At 41.5% G+C, this 22155-nt stretch overlaps 1 protein-coding gene across 2 annotated transcripts; it reads right to left on the bottom strand.

Annotated features, from left to right (window-relative positions):
• Window positions 1–3528: 3528 nt before the first annotated feature.
• On the bottom strand, window positions 3529–21207 carry nrf1 (nuclear respiratory factor 1). Of its 2 annotated transcripts, none has more exons than XM_085375435.1 (12): window positions 21153–21207; window positions 19176–19287; window positions 18879–19023; window positions 18222–18336; window positions 17961–18087; window positions 17404–17544; window positions 14494–14652; window positions 13312–13527; window positions 13105–13203; window positions 11699–11856; window positions 9857–9978; window positions 3529–4642 (listed from the first exon to the last, which is right to left on the bottom strand). In XM_085375435.1, exons 2-12 carry the CDS (start codon window positions 19242–19244, stop codon window positions 4482–4484), a joined length of 1512 nt encoding a protein of 503 aa, XP_085231561.1. In that variant the 5' UTR covers window positions 19245–19287; window positions 21153–21207; the 3' UTR covers window positions 3529–4481. The 2 variants fall into 2 exon arrangements, with proteins under 2 accessions (XP_085231561.1, XP_085231563.1); XM_085375437.1 differs by having other exon boundaries at window positions 13120–13203.
• Window positions 21208–22155: the final 948 nt, after the last annotated feature.

Below are 22155 nucleotides of genomic sequence, written 5' to 3'. Positions count from 1 at the left end.
GCTCTGGCTGATATTTTCTGGGCAACTGATTCAGGTTAACCGCACTTTTTGTCTCGTGTTACAGATATATCACGCACGTATAACGCCTAACCGTCTGGGCATGAATCTAAGGATTTGACATGTTCTTAATTGTGTGTGCACACCTGCTGACTCATCACTGAAATGCGTCGTTGTTTATCTAGCATTCATATTTGCTTGTGTGTAATGCAAATAAATACTTTTAAAAGACCGATCCATTGTGTCAGACTCCGTCTAACGATCTTCTTTGCAGCAAAGTGCATTGAGGGATAACCCTTGTCAATTCAAGGCCTTCTCCAGATGGACCGAGCAGCTCAGGTTACACCGCATTTTTCAGTGCCCCCTCTATCCCACAGCCCCCCTGGCCCCTTTCTCTATTTCTCTCTCTCTCTTTTTCTGTTACACACACACACACACACACAGTTTCCTGGGTGGGTAGAGTTGAGCTGAGACAGTGCTTCGCCTGTGTTCTAATGCAGGCTACTGAGCATTAGTGAAATGAGATTATCATCGTTCTTACGCAGTGTCTGGGTTGAAGGTGGACAGAGGTGTGAGCCGGGAAGGTGAGGAGGCCATTATTAGACTATTAGACTACATTATGGGGGAAGACGCTTCATCAGCAACATGTCGGCAAGACGCCTAGATCTAAATTTAAATTGATTTAGAGTGAATTGATTACATTTCCACAGATTAGAAAAGTTTCCATTTTACACTAGAGGGGCATGCATAGCTCAAAAGCAGGGTTCCCTGCCCTAAGGAGCACCTCAAAGGCAGGTTACTGAGTTCATCGACTTGATGAGAGATGCATTCTCAAGTTGTGGTCCAGCCCTATGGGCGAGCGGTAAGAGATTATGTCTTGTTAGAGCAAGCGGGGGCTTGGACTGCAAGTAGTTTGCCCATATGTGTGTGTGCATGCATACACGGGCATAGGGCCTGGGATGCATGTATTAAGAAACGATTAGTAGAGATTAAAGCTCTGCCCCAGAGTCTGCTTGCACGACTCCAGGCAACAAGAATGACCAACCCCTCCCTTCACACCCTGCAGTGCCCCCTGTGGAGCTGGGCCACTGAAGCTCGTGCTGCAGCCTAGTCTGCCGGCGGGGGAGAATCAATATCGCTGCCTCTTCTCTTTTGAGAGCTTTTCCACCACTAAACATATCATATCAGCTATATAAATCCAATCCATTATTATTATTATCACCTCCAGGATGGAGCGCAGGCACTCACACTGAAACCTAGTTGCCTAGATTTTGGTTTGATTTTATGTCAGATGATCTATCTGAAGTTTGAAAGTGTGCACTGCAGTGTGGTGCACCATGATGTCTGCAGTACCTCCGTGCAGCAGTCGAACTTCTCATATGAAGCAATTGGTACAAATGCAGGTGATGTAACCACCTAACAGGTGTTCATTCATCCAGAAGAATGAGGTCTACAGTTATTTAGGTTATTTAGGATGTTTATTCTCATGGCACAGTCATGTACAAACCTTCATCAGGGAGTTAAACACATTTCACATAGGAAGGATAGGAGCCTTCAAAAAAAGGACCAGATGACACAAAGCCACCAACTTTTACTACATTTAAATCAGAATTACCAAAACATAAAACCAGGTTTACAAAAACAAGTCAAATCAAAGTGGTAATTTAAGTCAAACTACTTAGTAATTTATGAATCTGAAAAGCTTGTTTTTGAATAAGATACCTATGTTACCTCTTCATGTGGAAAAAGGGATTCAGTTATTTAACAGGCATGTAATGTAAATGGGTTAATGTTATGGAAATGTAGTGTCTAACTAATATTGCCTGTATATGGCATATTTGAGTTCTGCTAAACTATTCTGCAAGCGTCTTTTTCTTCTACTAATGTAAGAGACTTTACAGCCGAGGCATTCTAGCCAACAAAATGAGGTTTTACAGTATTTAAAATTATTCATAGTAAACTCCTTTTGAGAGGAGAGGTCAAATAAATAAAGCAACATTTTGCTGGAAGTTAAAAACATATATTATTATCAGATATTTGAGCTCTTATTTTGAAATGAAACTCTCAAAAACTCCATTATCAACTTTAAATAGAATAAAGAATACATTTTTAGGTGAAGCGCCAGCATTATATGATGCAGTGGGTAAAATTGGTGACAGCTATCCCGAGGCTTTTATCTTGTGCTATTTTGTTACTACTTTGATCACAAATTTAAAAAGATGAAACGCACTTTATGGATGGATACTGCAGAGTGATCAAGAAATAAAGAAGGGAGCGACTTAGCGAGAAAGAAAGCGTGCTAATAAAACCTCTAATCTGCAGTGACAGTTTGCATACATGTCACGCAGTGTATGACTGCACCATTATATAGAGACTTACATGGAAAATTACCATTTCTCTTGCCCACACAGATGCACACAATACACTTGACCTTATTAAGGGGTCCAATCGAAAAATCCCAGAAGGGAGTATATAGTTTAAAAAAAGAAGAAGAAAAATAAGGTCTTTTTCATCTGTGAATGCAACCTGGTTCGGCTTTAATCTGGAGGAAGAGCGGGATATACACTGACGCCTGATAGATTAAGGCCCGAACGCTTCTCTCTCTGTTCTGCTCTGCAACAGAAGGGCCCTGCTCACAAATCCCAGGCTTTAAAGCAGAGGTTTCGGGCAGCTTATGATGTAATCAAGGCCCATGTCTGTCACGGGAAAGGTGGGGGGTGCTATAGAGGAGAGTGTGGAGGTTATTGGGCTTTCTGGCAAGTGCACCATTACGGGTAAAAGGTGGAGAAATGTGGTATTTCTCAGATAAAGGTAGAAGGAATGAGGCTGTAAGGTCATCGTAAATCTTTAAAAGTCTGCCCTAAACAAATTATATGCTGAATATGATCATTTTCAAATCCATGTTTTTTTTCCCGTGTGATTCACAGAAATATTTTGGTGTTTTAGTGTCTCTATTTTAAGGCCACCTTCCCTTTAAGCCAACTCTTTTCTGATTCTGTCTCTGGCATACAGATAACTTGGAAAGCAAGTGGGTGGAGCTATGTCTGAGATTGCCATATTAGGGATATGATCTCTCACTGATATACAAAGACAAAAGTGAGCATCGTAACACTGAAAAGCACATTTAACTTTGGCTTTACATGTATTATTAGTCATTTTTTATGGCTATCTTCAGAATTTGAAGTATAAACTATACTGAATCAAATGAATGACTTGTTATCAGACCTTTACCAAAGTTGATGGCATGCTGAAGAGGCGATACAATCATTTGATTCAGCTGTGTTGGAGCAAGGATGCATCTAAAAGCTGCAGGACAGCAGCTGTCGAGGACTGAAGTTGGACACTCCTGCTGTAGGATATCACAAAACCAACCTGCAGATGCCAAAAAGGTTTTATAGAGCTGACTTTTCACATGTATGTTTGATGTTAATATGACAAAATCCACTAATTGTTAGGCTTTTGGATCAAGAGTATAATAATACCCGAGAAACTGGATGAATGGTGAACAGCAGCCATTTTATTGGACTTCATTTTTTCCCAAATACACAATTTTGGTGAAAGTCACACCAACTGTTACACCTTCATCAAACAGAGTTCATTCTCGGCAAGCATGGTTTTTTCGTGTGGCAAATCCTTTCGTGGATCACAAATAGTGCAGCTTCTGTCCAAGTATGACCAGCTTCCTGTGGCATACAAAGTGATGGAGACCACCGAGTCCTGCGTGACATACAAAGGAGTTCATGTTGCAAATAACACGGTTGCCTCCTCGAATCCATGCACTAGGAAAAAAATGAAAATAAAATTTGGTGGACAAAAAGACTGCGTCAGTAAGTCCTCTCCGCCATCCAACAGTTAAAAAAAAGAAAGTTATCCTGAGTCTTTGCAAAATTTTGGCATGTACTTGGATTACAGTAGAACAAAAAAAGGGGAAAAAAACCCAACAGGGCAAGATTTTCTGGGAGTGTCTGCATCTCAGATGCTGTGTTGTACAGTGAGAGAATTAGTGAGTTGAGGTGGGAACAGCAATTGTGAATATGGCGAAACACAGGAGTGACTTTCCGACTATGGCACTGAATTCGTCATCCTAATAACAGAAACAGTTGAGCATGGACAATATAGTGAAAAACCCCAAACAAAGACAAGAGACACACTCAGTGAAACAGGGGTGGCTTTCCTCCCGAGCTTTTTGGTTCATCTTTGTTTTAAGCAAAGGTTAATTGTAAAGAAATAAATACTAAATACTCAACTTCACAGAGCTAAAAAAACCCCCAAAAAACAACCAAAAAAACAACGCTAAATGGGAAAAATACACCAACAAACGCAATCTCTTTACATAGTAAACACAATGCATTGATAACACACTTCCCCTGTAGATGCACATTTAAAAATATATTTGACATTGTACACAGCATGATGTCTCGGAAAACAGAACAGATAAACAAATCTCCTAGGTGGCCAATCAGTGCTTTCTGCTCCTTCCAAGGTCACTGCTCCAGGGTTACGACCTCCACTGCCTGGCCGTCCAGTGTGACAGTGTTATCTATGCGTGTGGCGACAGGCGCCATTGCAACCTGGACGGGCCGGTTACCCTGGGCAAGGCTGGTGACTACCGTCTGGTACATGCTGACTGGAATCTGGACCAAACCTAAAGGAAAGAAGAGGACAAGTTGGACTTAAACATGCAGCACCAGCATCACTAATACATTTTTTATTAGTTTAAACTGCGTACTTAGGTCACAGGTATGTTAATATTACAGGGAAATCATTCACAGGTGGACACAGGTACCTTTTTAAAATAAACCTATTAGACATTTGAAGATCTTATACTCCTCACTGGTTACCCAATTCTATTCTACTGTCCTCAGAAATCTTGTTTTTGTTTATGGTGGCTCATTTAGATGCTGGCTAATTTAGAGCGGGTTGTCTAGTATTCATTAGGTTGGTGACTCAATACCCAGCTCCTGCACCTGTATGCAGAAGTATCCATGGGCAAGATGTTGAACCCAAAGTACCCTCCATGCATTTCCATCTAGGTTTGCAGACATGAATTAGTGTTAAAAATGTGTTTGTGAATGCAGATTGCATTGTTAGATTGCTGTGAAGTTGGGGATTTTCACATGGGAGTCTCTAAGGGACTGACTCCGTTTTTGAGATGGCCCAAAGTGGTCCTTTTTCTGGATCCACAGTTTATTTGGTTTTGTTTTTCAACCCCACAGGTTGTCAGCTCTTCTGCTAAGAAATTCTGCTTTTACATTCTCTTGCTAGAGGAAATCCTGTTGACGGATTTTATGTTTTACACGGGCCTTTGGGAACCCATCAACTCCAGGTAGTTGTTGGTGACAGGAGGCAGACATGTTACAGAGAAGGCATTTCTGAACAATGACCCAATTGAACGTCCTCGGCTTACTTCCCCCATTCCCAGCTCCGTTTGTGCGTCTCTGCCTGCAGGGATTACTGCTGCAGTCACGTGGTGCTCTGCCCCACCCTGCAAGCTGTCACAGTGTCACAGGCAGGCAAGAAGGTCAGCATAGGGGATGGCAGTGGCTCATACCCACTCCCATTACTGCAAGCTTAGATGCTGGATGTTACAGGCAACCAGTCCACATTACAAATGAATCACTTAAAACACATAACCCAGATGAAACAAGGGTGGATATAATTGTAACTGAGAATAAATAACATTTTGAACAAAATAAGAAAACAATTCATTCAATAATAAAAATGGAACTCTGCTGCCAGGTAAGGTCGTAATTGTTGGTCCTCTTTGTGGCCTCTTGCTCACCCCTCTTGACACTTATTTGTGACAGTGTTAAGCTGTTCTAACAGTTATTATGAAGGAAACCTTATAGGGAGTGTGGCTTTGGCCTGGCACAGCAACATAGACCTGGGATGAAGTGCAATCTGTAATTGAAGTGCCACTCGAACATTGTTACTTAGAGATGAAGGGTCATGCCTTGTATAGCCGTGTTTATATATGTGTCTTTGTCAGTGTAAGGCAGGGGTCAGCAACCTTTAACACCCAAAGAGCCATTTGGACCCAGTTTCCACGCAGAAGAAAACACTGGAGCCACAAATACTTTTTGACATCTAAAATGAAGATAACACTGTATATATTGTTTTTTACCTTTATGCTTTGTGTAAACAACTAAGGTGTGTTGCTTATGAAATCCATGAAGTGCTACAGAGAAAATTACATTTTATTTATGTAATTAACACATTTTGAACACTTAAAGAAATATAACAAAAGGAAAGACACCTAGCTGAACTAAAATGATCCAAGTAGCAAACAAAAACTGTTGTGAGTCGCCACCCTCATATCGCCTTTGGGCTTTTGGAGCCTTGACCTGACTTTTAAAAAAATAATTGGAAAAAAGCACTATGCTGCTAAAAGATGAAAAATTCTGCCTAAATATGTATTTTACCAGGTTAATGTGTGTGGCGGGGCGTGGTCTGCAGCGCCGCTGCAGGGGAGGCGGATGCACGTGAGCGGCACCCACAATCACGTCTCGCCGCCTTAATGTCTGCGCTATCTATGCTGTTGTTGGTATATGTCGGGCTGTGAGCTGAAAAGCTACAGCCGGCTGTATGCGTACAGCAACCGTGTGTGAAAAGTGGTCAATAAAGAGATGCTGAAAAGCATGTTCATGGAAACATCGTCGGGTCTGCCTTGATATGTTTACAATGGGATTTATGCTCCTGAACCTCTGCGCACAGCGTCTGCAAATCGGGGCTGTACTTTCATCTTTACGCAGGACTGTAAGCTGCCATCTGTGAGGTGTGAGCGGTGTTTGTTTATAACATAGTTCATGGTGGAGAACAGCTGCTGACAATGTGGATCCGAAGATCCATAACTAGCCTACCTTGGGTTGAAAGTCTCGATATATGCACGGCGTTTCGGCGAGTACACCGGCTTCCGCTATTGCCACACTTATTTTGAGCGATGAACAAAATAATAAAATATAATTTTATTTTTATATTTCAATATCACAATAATCTTCCAATTTGGAACTACAAGTTAAAAAAAATAACTAACATAAATAAAATACACTTCAGCTAAATACTTCTAATTTATTTCCCCAAACCACGTGGAGCCGCACTATAAGGACTAAAGAGCCGCAGGTTGCCGACCCCTGGTGTAGGGTTACTACACAAGTCAATCAGCAGTGTAACCTGGCTGGTGCACTTCAAACACCAGTCTTCTCTGCTGTGTAGCACTACAGTGATTAGCGAAGGTCAATAGTTGCGAGAAGGGCTGGATTTGGCAGCTCCGTTAGATGTTTGAGTGAGCTATTACAGCCAAATGGCTCTTCGTGGTTTAGGAAGCAACATGCCAAATAAATAAATAAACAAAGCCTGCAGATGTTAGATTTGAATAAGGTGAATCCCCATTATAGGATATGAATGCAGACGTAGCACCTATTTTTGCATTTGCTCAATGTTTTAACAGGAAACTTTCATGATGATGTTATTTGGTTTTCTAAAATAGTTTGGCAACATGAGGTAATGGATACAATTGTTTTGTAGTCAACAGCCTGGCAATTGTTATAGCCTTTTAACCATTAAACACACCATGTCTCCCAGCTTTGCCTGCTACAGAACCAAACTGATTCCATTGGTTTCTAAAACTCCCACTAACACAAGTCTGATTCGTACTGTGATTTAAACAGAAATTCCATGGGCACACACACACACATATATGTATATATATCTATATCTATATAAATATAGCAACAGAGCTTGGGGGTGTCTGCTGACAGCTGGTCAAGTGATTAGACTATGGACTGATAATGGAGTGGATCAAAGCTCTTAAGGAGGGCACAAGAGGGACCTCTTCATGCCCCTGGACTAGTGTACATTGTGTGTTGGTGCATGTTTGTGTGTGTGTAATATGTGTATTGTACTGATCAGATGACATAATAAGTAAAAGATTGACAGCTTGCAGGCTACAAAAGGTTTCCCAATTCAATATCCCGATTCGTTTAAATTAACCAGTGAATCAAATTGTTCAACAACAATAAATACTCAGGATGCAGCTTTGGCAAAATGTTATTGCTTATGAAACATTAGCCCCATGTTTAGCCTTGAGGCTACTGACGGAACATATCCACGAAATTGTTGTCAGTGCTATTGAGCAAAGAGGGAAGGCTGTCACTGCAAACTAGCCTAGTCCCAGCAGACACACGGCAATAGCAGCGTTTGCACTATGCATTTACGGAGGGTGAACCTCTAATAACGTGTCATTAAAAGAAGGGACAAGATGCACACATAAATACACACCATCTGTCACATCAGCACAGAGCAGATTACAATGTGGGGGCTCAGAGGCCTCGCAGTTGTTCTACGGGTGGGAAGCTTACACTTAGTGAGGCTAATTAGAAAGGCCATTGGCTGGGGAGCGCACACAAACACCAATGGGTAAAATGTAATTGCACACATTTACTGATTAATTTTTTTTATTCTATTGTAAAGTACACATAGAAAACACATTTTAGAAAAATATTCCTCATTCCTTACCGTTTGTCCATGAAAGTCTACCAAGAGAATTTTTTTAACGTCAAAACTTGCCATTTCATTAGGCACACCTGTTCCAATTCAATTTAGATTCGATTCAATTTTATCTTATTAATTTTAATATAGTGCCAAATCACAACAACAGTCACCTCAAGGTGCTGTTCCACTGGTCAAAAATACTAATATCTAATCAGCCAATTATATGGTAAATGGACTGATTCTTATATAGCGCTTTTCTACTCTCCCAGAGTACTTAAAGCGCTGTATACAACATGCCTCATTCACCCATTCACACCCACTCATACAAGCACTTCTAAACTAAAGTGCAAATTAATCAACATTCACACTCATTCACACTCCGATGAACGCATCAGAGGGCAGCTTGGGGTTAGTATCGTGCCCAAGGATATTTGGCATGCAGACTGGGAAAGCCAAGGATCGAACCTTCCGATCAGTACCTGATCCGCTCTACCACCTGAGCCACAGCCACCCGTGGCAAGCAACTCAATGTAATCAGGCATGTAAACATGGTCAAGATTACTTGCTAAAGTTGAAATTTAGCATAAGAATGAAAAAGAAAGTGACTTTGAGTGTCGTAAGGCTGTGGGTGTCATATATGCTGCTGATCTACTGGGATTTTCCCACACAACCATCTCTATAACGAGCAAGCAGCAGTTCTGAGTAAAATACTTTTTTGATGCCAGAGGTCAGAAGAGAAAGCCAGATTACTTCAAGGTGACAGGAAAGCAGCAGTAAGTCAAATAACCACTCGCTGCAACCAAGGTATGCAGAAGAGCATCTTTGATTGCACAACATGTGGGCTACAGCAGCAGACGATCACATTGGGTGCCACTTATGCCGGCTAACAACAGAATATCAGACTATCTTCTGATAAATGAAAGAATCTCTGTATGTGTGCGTCTGTTTTGCACTTTTCGTGACAACCATTAATCAGACCTACTTTAAACTTGATGGTTGGACTGCAGGGCACCTGAGGAAATATATTGGCAAGGCTGGAGTCATTCCAGAGAGCGGTAATCTAATCTTTGGGGTCCTCGTAAATAATATAGATAAATTGATTTATGTGGTCGCCAATATAGATAACATAGTTTATATATAAACTACCACTGTTTGATTGTTTGATAATGTTACTAATGTACCTGTGATTGCAGGCAATGCAGTAGTGAGGTAATAACTATGACTTTTCAGACCTTCATTGTCTGTACAGTTTAATGCTGCATACCAAAAAAACACTTGACTTTTTTTATAATTATGTAATTGCTGTAATTTGAGGTGTATTTTATTTTATGTTGCTTCAGTGTTTGCTGTATTTCTGATAATTGGGTACCTGTGGCATCTTGAACCCCTGCCAGCGCCCCAACAGCAGCTGCCGTCTCTGCCAGGACAATTTGACCTCCGCCTTGTAGTGTGGCTTCTGCCAGCGTCGCTACAGCGTGAGCTGCTGCCTCACTGTAACACACAAATCACAAGTGCACTATATGTAAAAAAAAACCCCATATTTCTGTACATGCAATTTCAAATTAAAACACACACAAACAAGAAATTAGGCTTGAAGATGCAATCTCCTGGTACAAAGCCCAAAAGCTCTCTCACGCAGAGTCTGCTCAGAGAGCCAAGGGTTATTAGAGAGATGTGGGGTGAAGACGCAGGAATACATGAGCTATAAGAGGCTTTTCTAGTCTGGACTTACAGAGAATCGGTCACATCACTCCAAAGGACAGGTGCTATGGGTCTAATAAAGCAATTTTATATACTGGATCTATGCAGCAGAATTACTACTAGCTTATTAGCACACCAGTTTCGCAGCTTTATGATAATCAGGCTTGAGGCAGAAATGTAGAGAGACAGAAAGAAAGGAAGAGGAAATGCGAGAGCTGAGACAACAGATTCTTGATGATGCAATCAAGTGTACCAGAAACGACACCGTTTTTTTGTGCGTTGTTTCATTGTTTAATATGTGAATTTAGATTGGATGTTTAAGCTTGCTGGGGTTTTTGACTATGGCTAATAAATCTTGCATCTCAGGTAATATTTAATTGCACAGAAGGAAAACAGTGAGGATAAGAGGCTCTGCACCTCATCTGTAGCTGGAAAACAGACACAAAATGTTCCAGAGACGGCAGAGTGGAGAGCCCAGAGTAGCTCAGCTCAGGTAAACAGCAGGAAGGGAGGGGAAATGAGAAGGAGGGGGTCTCAGGTGGGTGCAGGTAACAAGCCCCAGTGGGACATACCCATACACATCTGAAATGATTGCCAGGACAGGACTGCAGTGAAAAAAAATTCTAACATGGCAGTATCTAGGTGACTGACTTCAGAAACAAACTGCTGAAAAAAATGTAATTCAGGAAGTGGGTAGCCAAGGGTTAGCTTCTTTTAACTGCGACCGAAGCCTACAACAAACTATTAACCTGCTTCTGTTGTTATCCTACAGGAACTTTAATTTGTGACTATAATAGGACTGAAAACATTTTTTTCTTTTTCTAACACAGCAGCCTAAATGAAGTAGAGATGTAATGCTGTGTATTTATACTCACAACATCTCAAATGCAGCTATTTTAATCTGCTCTTACCTGCATATCAGCAGGTAAGAGCTGTTAGAACGTGAAATATGTGCCTAACAACTGGTTTAATGGTTCTACACCGTGCATGCTGCTGGTATAAAAGGGTACAAGCTAATTATTTAGATGCTGAAACAGGACAAAAAGTATCTCCAGGGAATCCAGTAACCTGTTCTGACACATTTGTCCCATTTTCATCCAGCTGCTTATAGCTGCCTGTGCATTTATGACATTTTTTATACTTGTTAGTGTTTTTTTTCTCTCAGTGAAATTAAAACTTGACATGATAATAACATTTTTTTTGTTTAAAAGGTTCTGGTATTTTCTGGTGACAGCACCAAAACTTTCTTCTCTGTTAACACATTTGTAGGCTTAGGCTTAACAACATAGGGATGTTAGCTACTATTACAACAGACTATTTTGTAATTTTTTTTTTAACCTTTTTAAAAGTTGTCTTGAGCAAAGTTTCTCCAGATCTAAGTTTGCATTTTTTAGTCCTGTCCTTGTACCTGGACCGTTTACACTGCGTGCACCCCTTTATAATAGGTTAGAGACCTATTATAATATCTCAGGAAATCACATAACATAATATTCAGCTCTGTCAGAATCACCTGTTCAGTGCCATTGTAACAGTGGCTCCGGGCTGAATCTCTTGGCTAGCAGCGACAGCAGCTTCAGCTAGGGATGCCACTGCCTGCGTGGCCTCTGAAGCTTGAGTCGTTTGGATTGTCATCTCCCCGCCCTGCAGGGTGGCCCAGCTTGGTTCCACCTGGAGGAAAAACAAAGTATATACTTAAGTTTACATACACTTATCAGAAGCATGAATGTCATGGTAATTTTAGGCTTCTTCTTCGAGCTGTTCTTTTACTAGGATTAAACGATTATATAGCAAACATAATTTACATTTTCTCTGTTCCACACAGGGTCAAAATTATACACAAAGGCCAAAATATGAACATACGCTCACAACACACTAACAGGATTTGTTGAAGGTTCAACAATGTGTTTTAACTTGACGAGGCCAATTAATTCTTGCTAGTGTTCATTATTTAACTACAGCTGGTAGAAATGACCAATACTCCAAGTAACTCAGTGAAAATCTTAAAAAGGAAAATTGTAGATTTCCACAAATTGGGAAGATCTCTTGGAGCCATTTCTAAATAACTAAAGATTTCATCAGTTCAAATAGTTTTATGCGAGAACAAGTTTTTCCGATTTTCACCCCTTTGCCAACTTGGAAGAACACCCAAACTGTCCCCCCTGATGAGAGGCAATTGTTTGGGATATTCAGAAAGAACCCAGGAACCACCAACGCTCAAGCCTGCCATGAGCTGGAAACTGCTGGAACACCAGCGTCACTGTCAAGCATGATGGTGGTAGCATCATGCGCTAGTGCTATTTGGTAATCAGTGGTACTTGTACATTACACAATGTGGATCGAATAAATAAGACTACCTCCAAGTTCTTTAAATCAGAACAGTTCAAACTTCGACACAGGTTTTCTAACAGGGAAATGATACATCAAAACTAATTTTAGAGTGCAGAAAACAGGCTGACGACATAAAGCTTTTGTAATGGCCCAACCTCAACCCTACTGAAAGCTTTTGGACCACTAACCAATTTAAATGAACAAGAAGAGTGTTAAATATCCAGCCACGTCTAATGCCAGAAGCTTGCAATGGTAAGCAAAATGGTCTGGTCAAGGTGCAATATGCTAAGCTACCAAATATTAGTTGGATATATGTAATATATATGAGCCTGCATGTATACATTTGGCCCTGTGTGGATTTACACTTCTGACCATAAGTGTAGATGAACATTAGCAACGAGGTAATGAGACTGAGCAAATATTGCCGGTATTAGATTGATGGACTTGTGGCTTTAGTTTTGATTTTGTGGTATTAAATAGAGTGCATTTTTAAGAGGCTATGTGTGCAGTAAATAACTTAATGTGTTTCAGTATGGTTTTTGATAAAAGAACGATTTCTAGGCACGTTTGAACGCATGTGGGTGTTACCTCTCCCTCAGTTACCGTTGAGTAGTTAACTTGTGCAACTGTCACACCAGGCAGCTCCGACGCATCCGCAAGAGTGGCAACTGTGTGTCCTGTACCGACCTGAAAACAATACATTTCCACCAAGTGCATTAGGCTCTGTAAAAAACAACAAGAAGGGCAAAAACTCCCACTCAGGAGTATAAAAGCCATGCAGTGAATAAAACGCACCTGGATAAGCGAGACTGTTCCATCTGGATTGTTGATGGTCTGTACCACGGTTTGTGAGGGCACAAGGTGAGCGATACTTTGTGCAGTGGTCAGGTGGTGCTGGGTGGTGGTTGCCGTGGTTACCTGCTGGTCTTCAAAAGCATATAATAGATCCTCACGGCCATGCTGCTTATAGCAGTTCTTCACTATGGTTCGCAACGCCTGCGTCCAAGAGACCTGAGGAAGTACAGACACAATTTAATGTCAGCAAAAATTCTTAAGACTGATGACTCTAAGGCACGGTACATCTCTTAATATAATCAGATGATAAATATGAATTATGTACAATGGGATTAAATTAAACCGTAATAATGAATAGACATGCGCCTGTTTCCTTTGCTCTAAAGCTATCTCAGAAGATACACAGAAAACACAAAATAAATGACAGAAAAGGTGTTAACAGCTGTGCTGGTTCTACTAAAAGTGCATAGACTTGGCTTACCAGCACCTCTAAAGCCTGTTCTTCTCATGCTATATTAAGAGGAAAAAATAATGAGCTTCAAAGGTGTGCATTAGCTGTAGCTTCATATTTAAAGTGTTGATTCATGAGTTGTAGCAATTTTCCTTGAGGTCTGCAAAACAATTTACTACTATATTCTGCTGTATGTATGCTAATAAAACAAGCTTACTGTATCTTTTACTCCTTCATATGGTATCTTTGCGTCTTTCTCTGGTATGTTACATCATATGACACCAATCTATCTTAAAGCGACTTGTGTCACTAAGGAAGCAATGATCCAAATCCTAAAGTTGTCTAGGATGGCTTAGTAGTTAGAACTACTGTTCTAAGTTAACCAAATATGGGCATTTCCCAAAATGCCATCAACTATGTCTTTAAGGACTGTTATCACTGTCACTGAATTACACGTGGCAGGTGACTCTTGCAAAGGCAAGAGCTCTGGATCTTTAGACACCACCAAACAGAACTAGCTAATGTAACAGAACAGGATTAAAACACTGTGTAAAAAGAATCTTTCTCATGGGTGGACAATACAACATCTGTTTAGTTTGTTGTCACTTTCGGATCTATAAAAATCTTTTGTTGTTGAGTGATCTGTACTCACAAGCTACATTCATTTTGTGCACTTACAACCTTGTACTCTTTCCCAGCAAAATATCACGTTATACTAGTGTTTGTCTTACTCTCTGTTTCTGCTCCTCTGTGCGCACATCACTGCGAACGTTGGCCCAGGGGATGTCGTCGGGCCACCACACTGGCTTGCAGCTCTCTTTACCCCAGCCAGGCTTCCCTCTGCCTGTTGAGTACTTCAACATCTCTGGGATAAATGCTCGCAGCTGTGCCTAAAGGAAAATAAAAGAGGAAAAAAAATGCATGGAAAAAACAGATTATATAGACAGAAATATAATGTGCAAAGCTGCAGGGCATACACGCCCTTGAGCAGGCTGCGAGGGGCGTGCATTAGGTACCTGCAGCATGTGCTGAGGTGGTCAAGGCCTGAAAATAGAAACAGACCTTCTAAAAGGAGAACAATGGGGTCAGGTTTACTAACAGACCAATCTATGGCTATGGCTCCAGCCTGACGTATCAGACAGACACTGCGAGCACATCAGAGGTGATCCAACAGACAGCCTGTTCCAACAAAGGCTCCAGGACACTGAGCAGAGGTATTAACAAGGACGAGACAGTCAGTATTGTTAAAAATTAAAATTGACTGTCAAACAAGGGCACTGCATTAACTCTGTGCTAATAGGTGCACTGTACAGACTTATTTCTTTATTGTCAACAGACTCTATCAAGACGGTATCAAGATGGGGTGGCTGTAGCTCAGGAGGTAGAGCAGGTCACCTACTGATCGGAAGGTTAGTGGTTCAATCCCTGGCTCCTCCAGTTTGTATGCCAAGGATCCTTGGGCAAGATACTAACCCCAAGTTGCTCTCCGATGCATCCATCAGAGTGTGAATGTTTGTTAGGAAGCACTAAAAGCTTAGAAGAAACGTGAATGTGGCATGTTGTATAGATGTAAGAATCAGTCCATTTATCAAGTGCTTGTCCACCGTTTTGGAATATCTTACAATGAAGTAAAAAGTGCTGATTTTGCAGGTGACCAGCTGGTGAAAATGTTGTTGCGCTAAAAGCTAAAAATCCGAGCTTTATGGTGCATCTAGTTTCTAAACTTGAATAACAGCTGCCTGACAAGGTGAAAAAGCGAGCGGATGACGTTCTTAATCTCATCTGATTTGCTTGCTATCGATCGTCTGTATGCATACTTCATGTGCAGTAGTGAGTGGCACGCATACGCACTGCCCATCATGTCGACAGAGCCCGAGCAGGCGCGCGCTTACACTCACTGACATGCCGAGGTGGGGGTTTAGTGCCAGTGTCCTCGGCGTCCCGGTAATATGCAAGCATCACCGGGGGATTATATTGCACAATGAGGCACTGCAGCGTCCGCCTGCCTTGACATCACAAGCTAAATTTGGTTCCGGGAGAAATAAATCCCTCCCTCCTCCCCGTTAGGCCCCCCTTTTCTAACTCACAGTCACACAGCTCCTCAGTGCATCACGCAAACAGATATGAGAAAATGGATCTTGATAGAAAATTGAGTGTCGGTGCTTCGCGCCAGCTTTCGAACAACAAACCCTCCACGTAATGGAGCTCCACCAGAGCCAACACTAGCTCAGCAACCTGCATTAACCTGCGAAAAAGCCTTGTAGGAAAATTATTCTCCCATTTACACCTGCGATGATGGCGACGTATGTGGATGTATCTGTGCAAGGCCAGATGGCCAAATTACAGTGGCTAGCGAGTTAAGTGGCATGTTGCCCTCGCACCCACCACCCCACCCCAATCCTAATCCTCCAAGCAGTGGTCCAATCAGACTTCAGGAAGGCTGTTATGTTGCTGGGTTCCTGAACCTAACAAGGCAAGGGGGTAATTATGAGCTCAAGCTAGTCGTGGGATCACCTGCTACAGATGCTCCATATATCTGACAGACTAGGGCCTCTGCTTAACCTCATTTGGGATTTCTTCAGCTGTATAAAATTCTACTGCAGATATCCTTTTAGAAGACATGTTTCTGATACGAACTGGGTGTCTCTACTAAATTAGCTTCCTCTCATCTCATTCCTTGGCCAAGGTTTACTAGCTTTTCCCAGAAGGACTAAACAACTTCCTGTTTCCAACGCGCAGCACACACATATCTGTAAAAACACCCACCCCACACCTTTCCACCCGGCTTGTCGAAATTGAGTGAGGCAACAGGTTACTCGCGATAATCTCATCCTACTACTTCCAGAAAAACAAGCTCCAACTAACACCTGGCCTCCAAGGATTCATCCGGCACTGGGATTGGCTAACGCGCGCCGAGGGTTGTGGATCGTCTCTGAGGGCCACTGTCATGCTGCCTACTGTGACGATGATCTAGAGAATGCGTCAGCAGCACTGGGACGGCAGAGTAAACAAGCCATGCTCCCCTGGGCTGAAAAGAAAATTCAGGCCTGCCAGTGGTACTAACGCTACGATGAACGGCCTACAATGGCTGCTCTGCTTATCAAAGAGAAGGATTAGCTTTTTCTCAGATTAGAGTTTATTTTAATGGTGATGCTGCTCTTCAGGATGAGAATAAATGCATGACTGCTGAATAGATTAATCAAAAACATCAAAAATGAGCTAGTGGACAACACACCTACAAATAAGCATTTGACCTTGCTACATGTAGTTAGCTAAGCTCTTCCTCTCACTAGTTAGAAGACATAGTTTAAACTTCCTGGTTTGTTAGCGGCTGGTGCCCTCTGCTGGGAGTAGTGTGTGTGTGTATTAGTGAATTTGTACAAAGGAAAAAGCGAGTAAACTTTAGCACTTCTAGAGAATAGAGAGAAGGCCTTATTTAGATTTCTGCGGGGAAACTTTGTAGAGCCTACAGCATACATGTAAGTGGCTGAGGTTGTTGCTGGCAATTCCTATATTGATTTTATTGTCCTTTAAATTGACATGATGATTGTTATTCTCTCACTGATAAATTCGAGTTTGCAGTTAAGACGTAGCTACGGCGTAGATTCCCCACTAAAGAATAAATCCGCAGTAAGCCTTACCTGGGTCATCTTATCCACAGAGACGGGGATGCCATCAATTGTGAGCGGGGGCAGCTCTGAGGCGAGTTCTCCACCTGCAGGGGCATGTTCAGCCAGGGCGTTCTCCAGGTCCTCCAACAACATGCTCTTATACTTTCTTACCTAGTATCCATGAAAGATACATCACAGTGTGTCAGCCTGAGCTTTTAAGAGTGATAGCAGGTTTAAATAAATCACTGAAGAAAACATTTGCTAGTAGATACCTGGTCAAAGATAAGTAACTACATGCCTTTTTTTTGGTTATGTTATTAAGACAAAATCAATATGGCCTTTAATAAATTATTATTAGCTATAAAATTATGAGTATTTTTAATACACAAATAGTTTTTAGGAAGAAAGATGTAAAGCAGATTCAGTTTATCTAACATGCAGTGTATACTTATGACAAGGGAAACACTGCATATGACTGAGAGGGCTTCACTGAAATAAATGAAGGAGAACACTGAGGTTTGGTGTGATGGTAAGTTTCACTGTGTTACAAACTAATGCTTTCTACCTGCTCTATTTATAAGACTTACCACATTCTCCAGAGGAGCAGCACCAAACACCTTGAACACAGGGTTGGGTTTGGAGGGGGAGATGCACAACACTATGGCTTGTTGGCCCACTCTAGTGGTGTACTCATCCAACGTGGCTCGCAGTTTCCTGTTAACAAACACCATCCTTTACTTCTGTGTTCAGATTAAAAGCTACAAAGCACAACAACAATTCTACCCTAGGAGCTGAGCGAGGGATATTTTGGTCACCGTAGCTGCTGTCAGAAAAGCTATTAGATCCACCTGAGCAGACGAGTCTGCTGTCTCTTACGGATGGAAGGGTTGGATTCAAAGATATGAGGCCTTTTTCTTTTCTTCCCAGTTGCTACAGCAGCAGCAGCTGCCATACCCACTGGCCCTGAAAGAAAGAGGAGGAGGAGAGATTTTACCAAAGGTAAAAAGAGACAAAGTATTTTCCTTCTCTGATTTGAGCTTTTAAAGCCCATGTGGTTGTTACTGTTTATTGTTCTCTTTTTTTAAATATAAAATATGTTTTTAAAAAGACATGAAATAGCATTTCACCGATTTAATTTCAAATCATGTCAACTTTCAGGGATAAAGATGGAAAAAAAAACAAACATGGCAGAGGCTTGACAAAGGCAACGCTGCCTACACAACTAATCCACTGGCGCCACCTGTTGCTCAATTGAAAGCATTTTGCTTAAATTATGGCATTATGGGATTTACCAGGCTTGTATAATTAATCATAGCTGCTAAGAAGAATAAAAAAATAAACAAAAAATGGTCTGTTGTAAGGAGTTGACCGTCTAATTTGCCACAAACTTTGCAACCTTAATAACAATTATCAACATAAGTCTACAGGTCGTGAAGCACTTCTGCTTGTAACTTTGATCAGACCCAACTAACACACTCTGGAAACAGCACAGAGTTTAGACTCACCTGCAGCAGCCAGGTGAGCTGTGACCTCATCAGTGCCAGCCGAGTTGAGGATGTCTGTGTCATCATATGGATCGTCATCTGGCGAGGAGGTCGAGTCTTCCTCAGCGCTCATCATGGATGTGTCAGTCAAGGTGGTCACATGTACCTATACACGAATCAATGAATGAATGAACCTGGGACTTGCACTTTAGTGGGGTGTTGAGATTTCTGATCTGGGTCGGTAATTTAACAAGATGAGTGATTAATATCAGTAAATTTGTTTCTAATTTACACCATTTATTATGTTTGTAAATGCACCTGCTGACTGACAGCGCTAGCCTCAATGGTGGTCATGTGCTCTGTCTGGTGAACGGAGTGCTCATCCATTATCAGCCAGCTGGTCTACACAGCTAGGTCCACAGTACAGTTACTGAGGAAAGAAAGAGGGAAGTGATCAAAGCACATCAAATTTAAATGGTAAATGGCCTGTATTTGTATAGCGCTTTTCTAGTCCCTAAGGACCCCAAAGCGCTTTACACAACCTGTCATCCACCCATTCACACACACATTCACACACTGGTGATGGCAAGCTACAATGTAGCCACAGCCACCCTGGGGCGCACTGACAGAGGCGAGGCTGCCGAACACTGGCGCCACCGGGCCCTCTGACCACCACCAGTAGGCAACGGGTGAAGTGTCTTGCCCAAGGACACAACGACCGAGACTGTCCAAGCCGGGGCTCGAACCGGCAACCTTCCGATTACAAGGCGAACTCCCAACTCTTGAGCCACGATATGTTAACTGATATGTTATCTTAACAAGACAATATGCTGATATTTATTTATACACTAAAATGAATTCATATGCAACAAGAATTTGGAAGTGTTACAAAATTTCAGACAAAACTGTGACCATGCACAGCTGCCACTGTCATTTATTTTTACAGGGAGAGCTGTCTGATGAAGATAGATGCTATGGTGTCTTTGTGTTTGTGCTTAGTGCACCACTGCCGCTCTGCCTCCAGAGGACGTCATACTGCATTAATAGGGAATTTCATTTGGAAGAGTATTGTCTGAAAAGAACGTTTCATTTTTTTCACTCATGTCTGACTGTACCACTTTCACTCTGCCCATAGAGGGCACTTATGTTAGGTGTTACAGGTGATGAATTTGGAAGATGTGCATTCCACCCAGTAATAGATAGCTTAGCACAACTTAGATACAAATCACAATTTAATGTCCAACTAAAGGGTCTTTAAAATTGTTTTGACAATATGGGAAACTCCATATTAATTTGGAAAACTGGATATGTGAATATGTGGAGTTACACTGTAGTGTGGCTGAGGAAAAATAAACATATATTGCACACTAACACACACACAAATGCTTATGTTCACTCCAAATCAATCAACTTACAGGGTTAAAAGGTTTATGAATAAATGAAAGGAGACCGTTTCATGTAGATAATCTGCTTCGTTGATACAGTGCAAAGATGATTTATAGAATAGTTTTATAATCATGTATCTGCACGCACTGTTTTAACTTTTACAGTGGCCTACAAGAACGTCAATACTGGCCCCCCACCAAAATAAAAAAATACATAAATAAATGCAACTGAAATTCAGGTCATTCATTTCAGTCTAATATATTTATTGCCAGCTGCAGTACATGAAGTCTAGACACTGAGGAGACCAGTGATGCACGAAACGCACAACTCCACAAGAATGTGTATGTGTAACCAATTTAGTGACCTGCAACCAGCTTAATTTTGCACAGGACCGGATAAAGAATTGATCGTGCCAGACAGTAATGTACAGTTAGCCGGATCTGCCGGTCTACTGTCAACGACTGCTTCACTGAGCTAAGCTAGCAATGCCCTACATTCAGCTAATTAGCTGCCTAGCTAACCATTTGGCGGTATAAAGCCGGTCGTCTAAAATAACACGAATTCTGCCAACAATTTTCCACGTTCAGACACTAAACAGAACGATTACAGGGCGCAATGAAAGCCATCGTAATGTAGCAGCTAGCACGAAACCCGCGCAAAAAAATCACACAAAAACATAACGCCATAACAGGCCCGGGCCTGTGGGCTCATCCTCAGCTATTCTTCTCTCTCCGAGGTTGAAGTCGATACGCGCCTAGATCACGATTCCCCCCAAAAACAGATTTAAAATACAATCCGACTCCAGTCAACATCTAAACAATCTGCATCGTTCACCCCAACGCTGCCGGGTTCGATGATGCGGCTGCGCCGGGGCTGAAATAGATGGAGATTGCGCGGTAGGGCACTAACCTCAGAGCGGCTGCGCTACTTCGGGCCTGCGCCGTACAGCGGGGATGGAGCCGAGCTTTAATGGAGGACAGAGGGGAGCCAGCACCAAACACAACTAACAGACCGCACACAACAGTGAGCTGCACTAGTGATGCTTTCAAGTGCCTGCCGCGCAACCGTAAGAGTAATACACAAGAACTGAAACTACAATAACAAACGTGCACATAAATACTTTGTAGACATTGTTTCATTGTTTTCTTTAAACTGATTCTAGTTAACAACTCATTGACGATGTGTCAACCTGACATAAATATTAAACATACCTTCACTTTTTATTATGTCAGTTTTTAAATTCTCGATTTTTTAAATGAACCCCTACAAAACTGTTGAAAATAAATACGTACTATATTCAGAGCCTTTATTATGTTTTTTGGAGAGGGAAAAGTAATTAAAAATGAATGAGGGTATGGAAATATGAAACATAAAGTTTATCTTAGTAAATAAAAGATCAAACTAAGTAGTTTTTGCTGATTTTCCACGTTTAGAAAACCTGGACGTCACTAAATGTCCAGTTTAATATAACACGGACCTTTTTTCATTGCAATGAAGCCCATAGCTTACGATTCTGCACTGAAAACTAACTTTTCCTGTACTCATTGAACGCCACATAAGACCTGTCGAACCACGCCCCTTTCTATTCAACGGCGGCAGGCGCCAGAAGATGGTCGTTATTCAAAAGTGGTCTAATCCGGTTTGGCAACAAACAAACACGAAACCACAAAAAAATAAAGTATCTTTATTTTATGTTAATAAAAGCTACTCCCCTACTCAGACCCCATCATTACCAAGTAAAAAAAAAAAAAAAAAAACCCCACCCAAACAAACAGAAAACCCCCCAACAACAATAGGCTAGACCAAACCAAGATTTCCAATTTACTGTAATTAGCAACTCCTATGGTCCTGTGACATAGAGATGCCAGGCTGCTTTCTGTAATGAACATAGATTCTTCGAAGAGGTTAGTTG

Source organism: Diplotaxodon limnothrissa, linkage group LG17, assembly GCF_057381915.1.
Source record: "Diplotaxodon limnothrissa isolate DT_005_m linkage group LG17, D_limnothrissa_male_GT1.1, whole genome shotgun sequence".
NCBI lineage: Eukaryota > Metazoa > Chordata > Actinopteri > Cichliformes > Cichlidae > Diplotaxodon > Diplotaxodon limnothrissa.
This window is presented reverse-complemented; position numbering and strand designations above follow the sequence as displayed.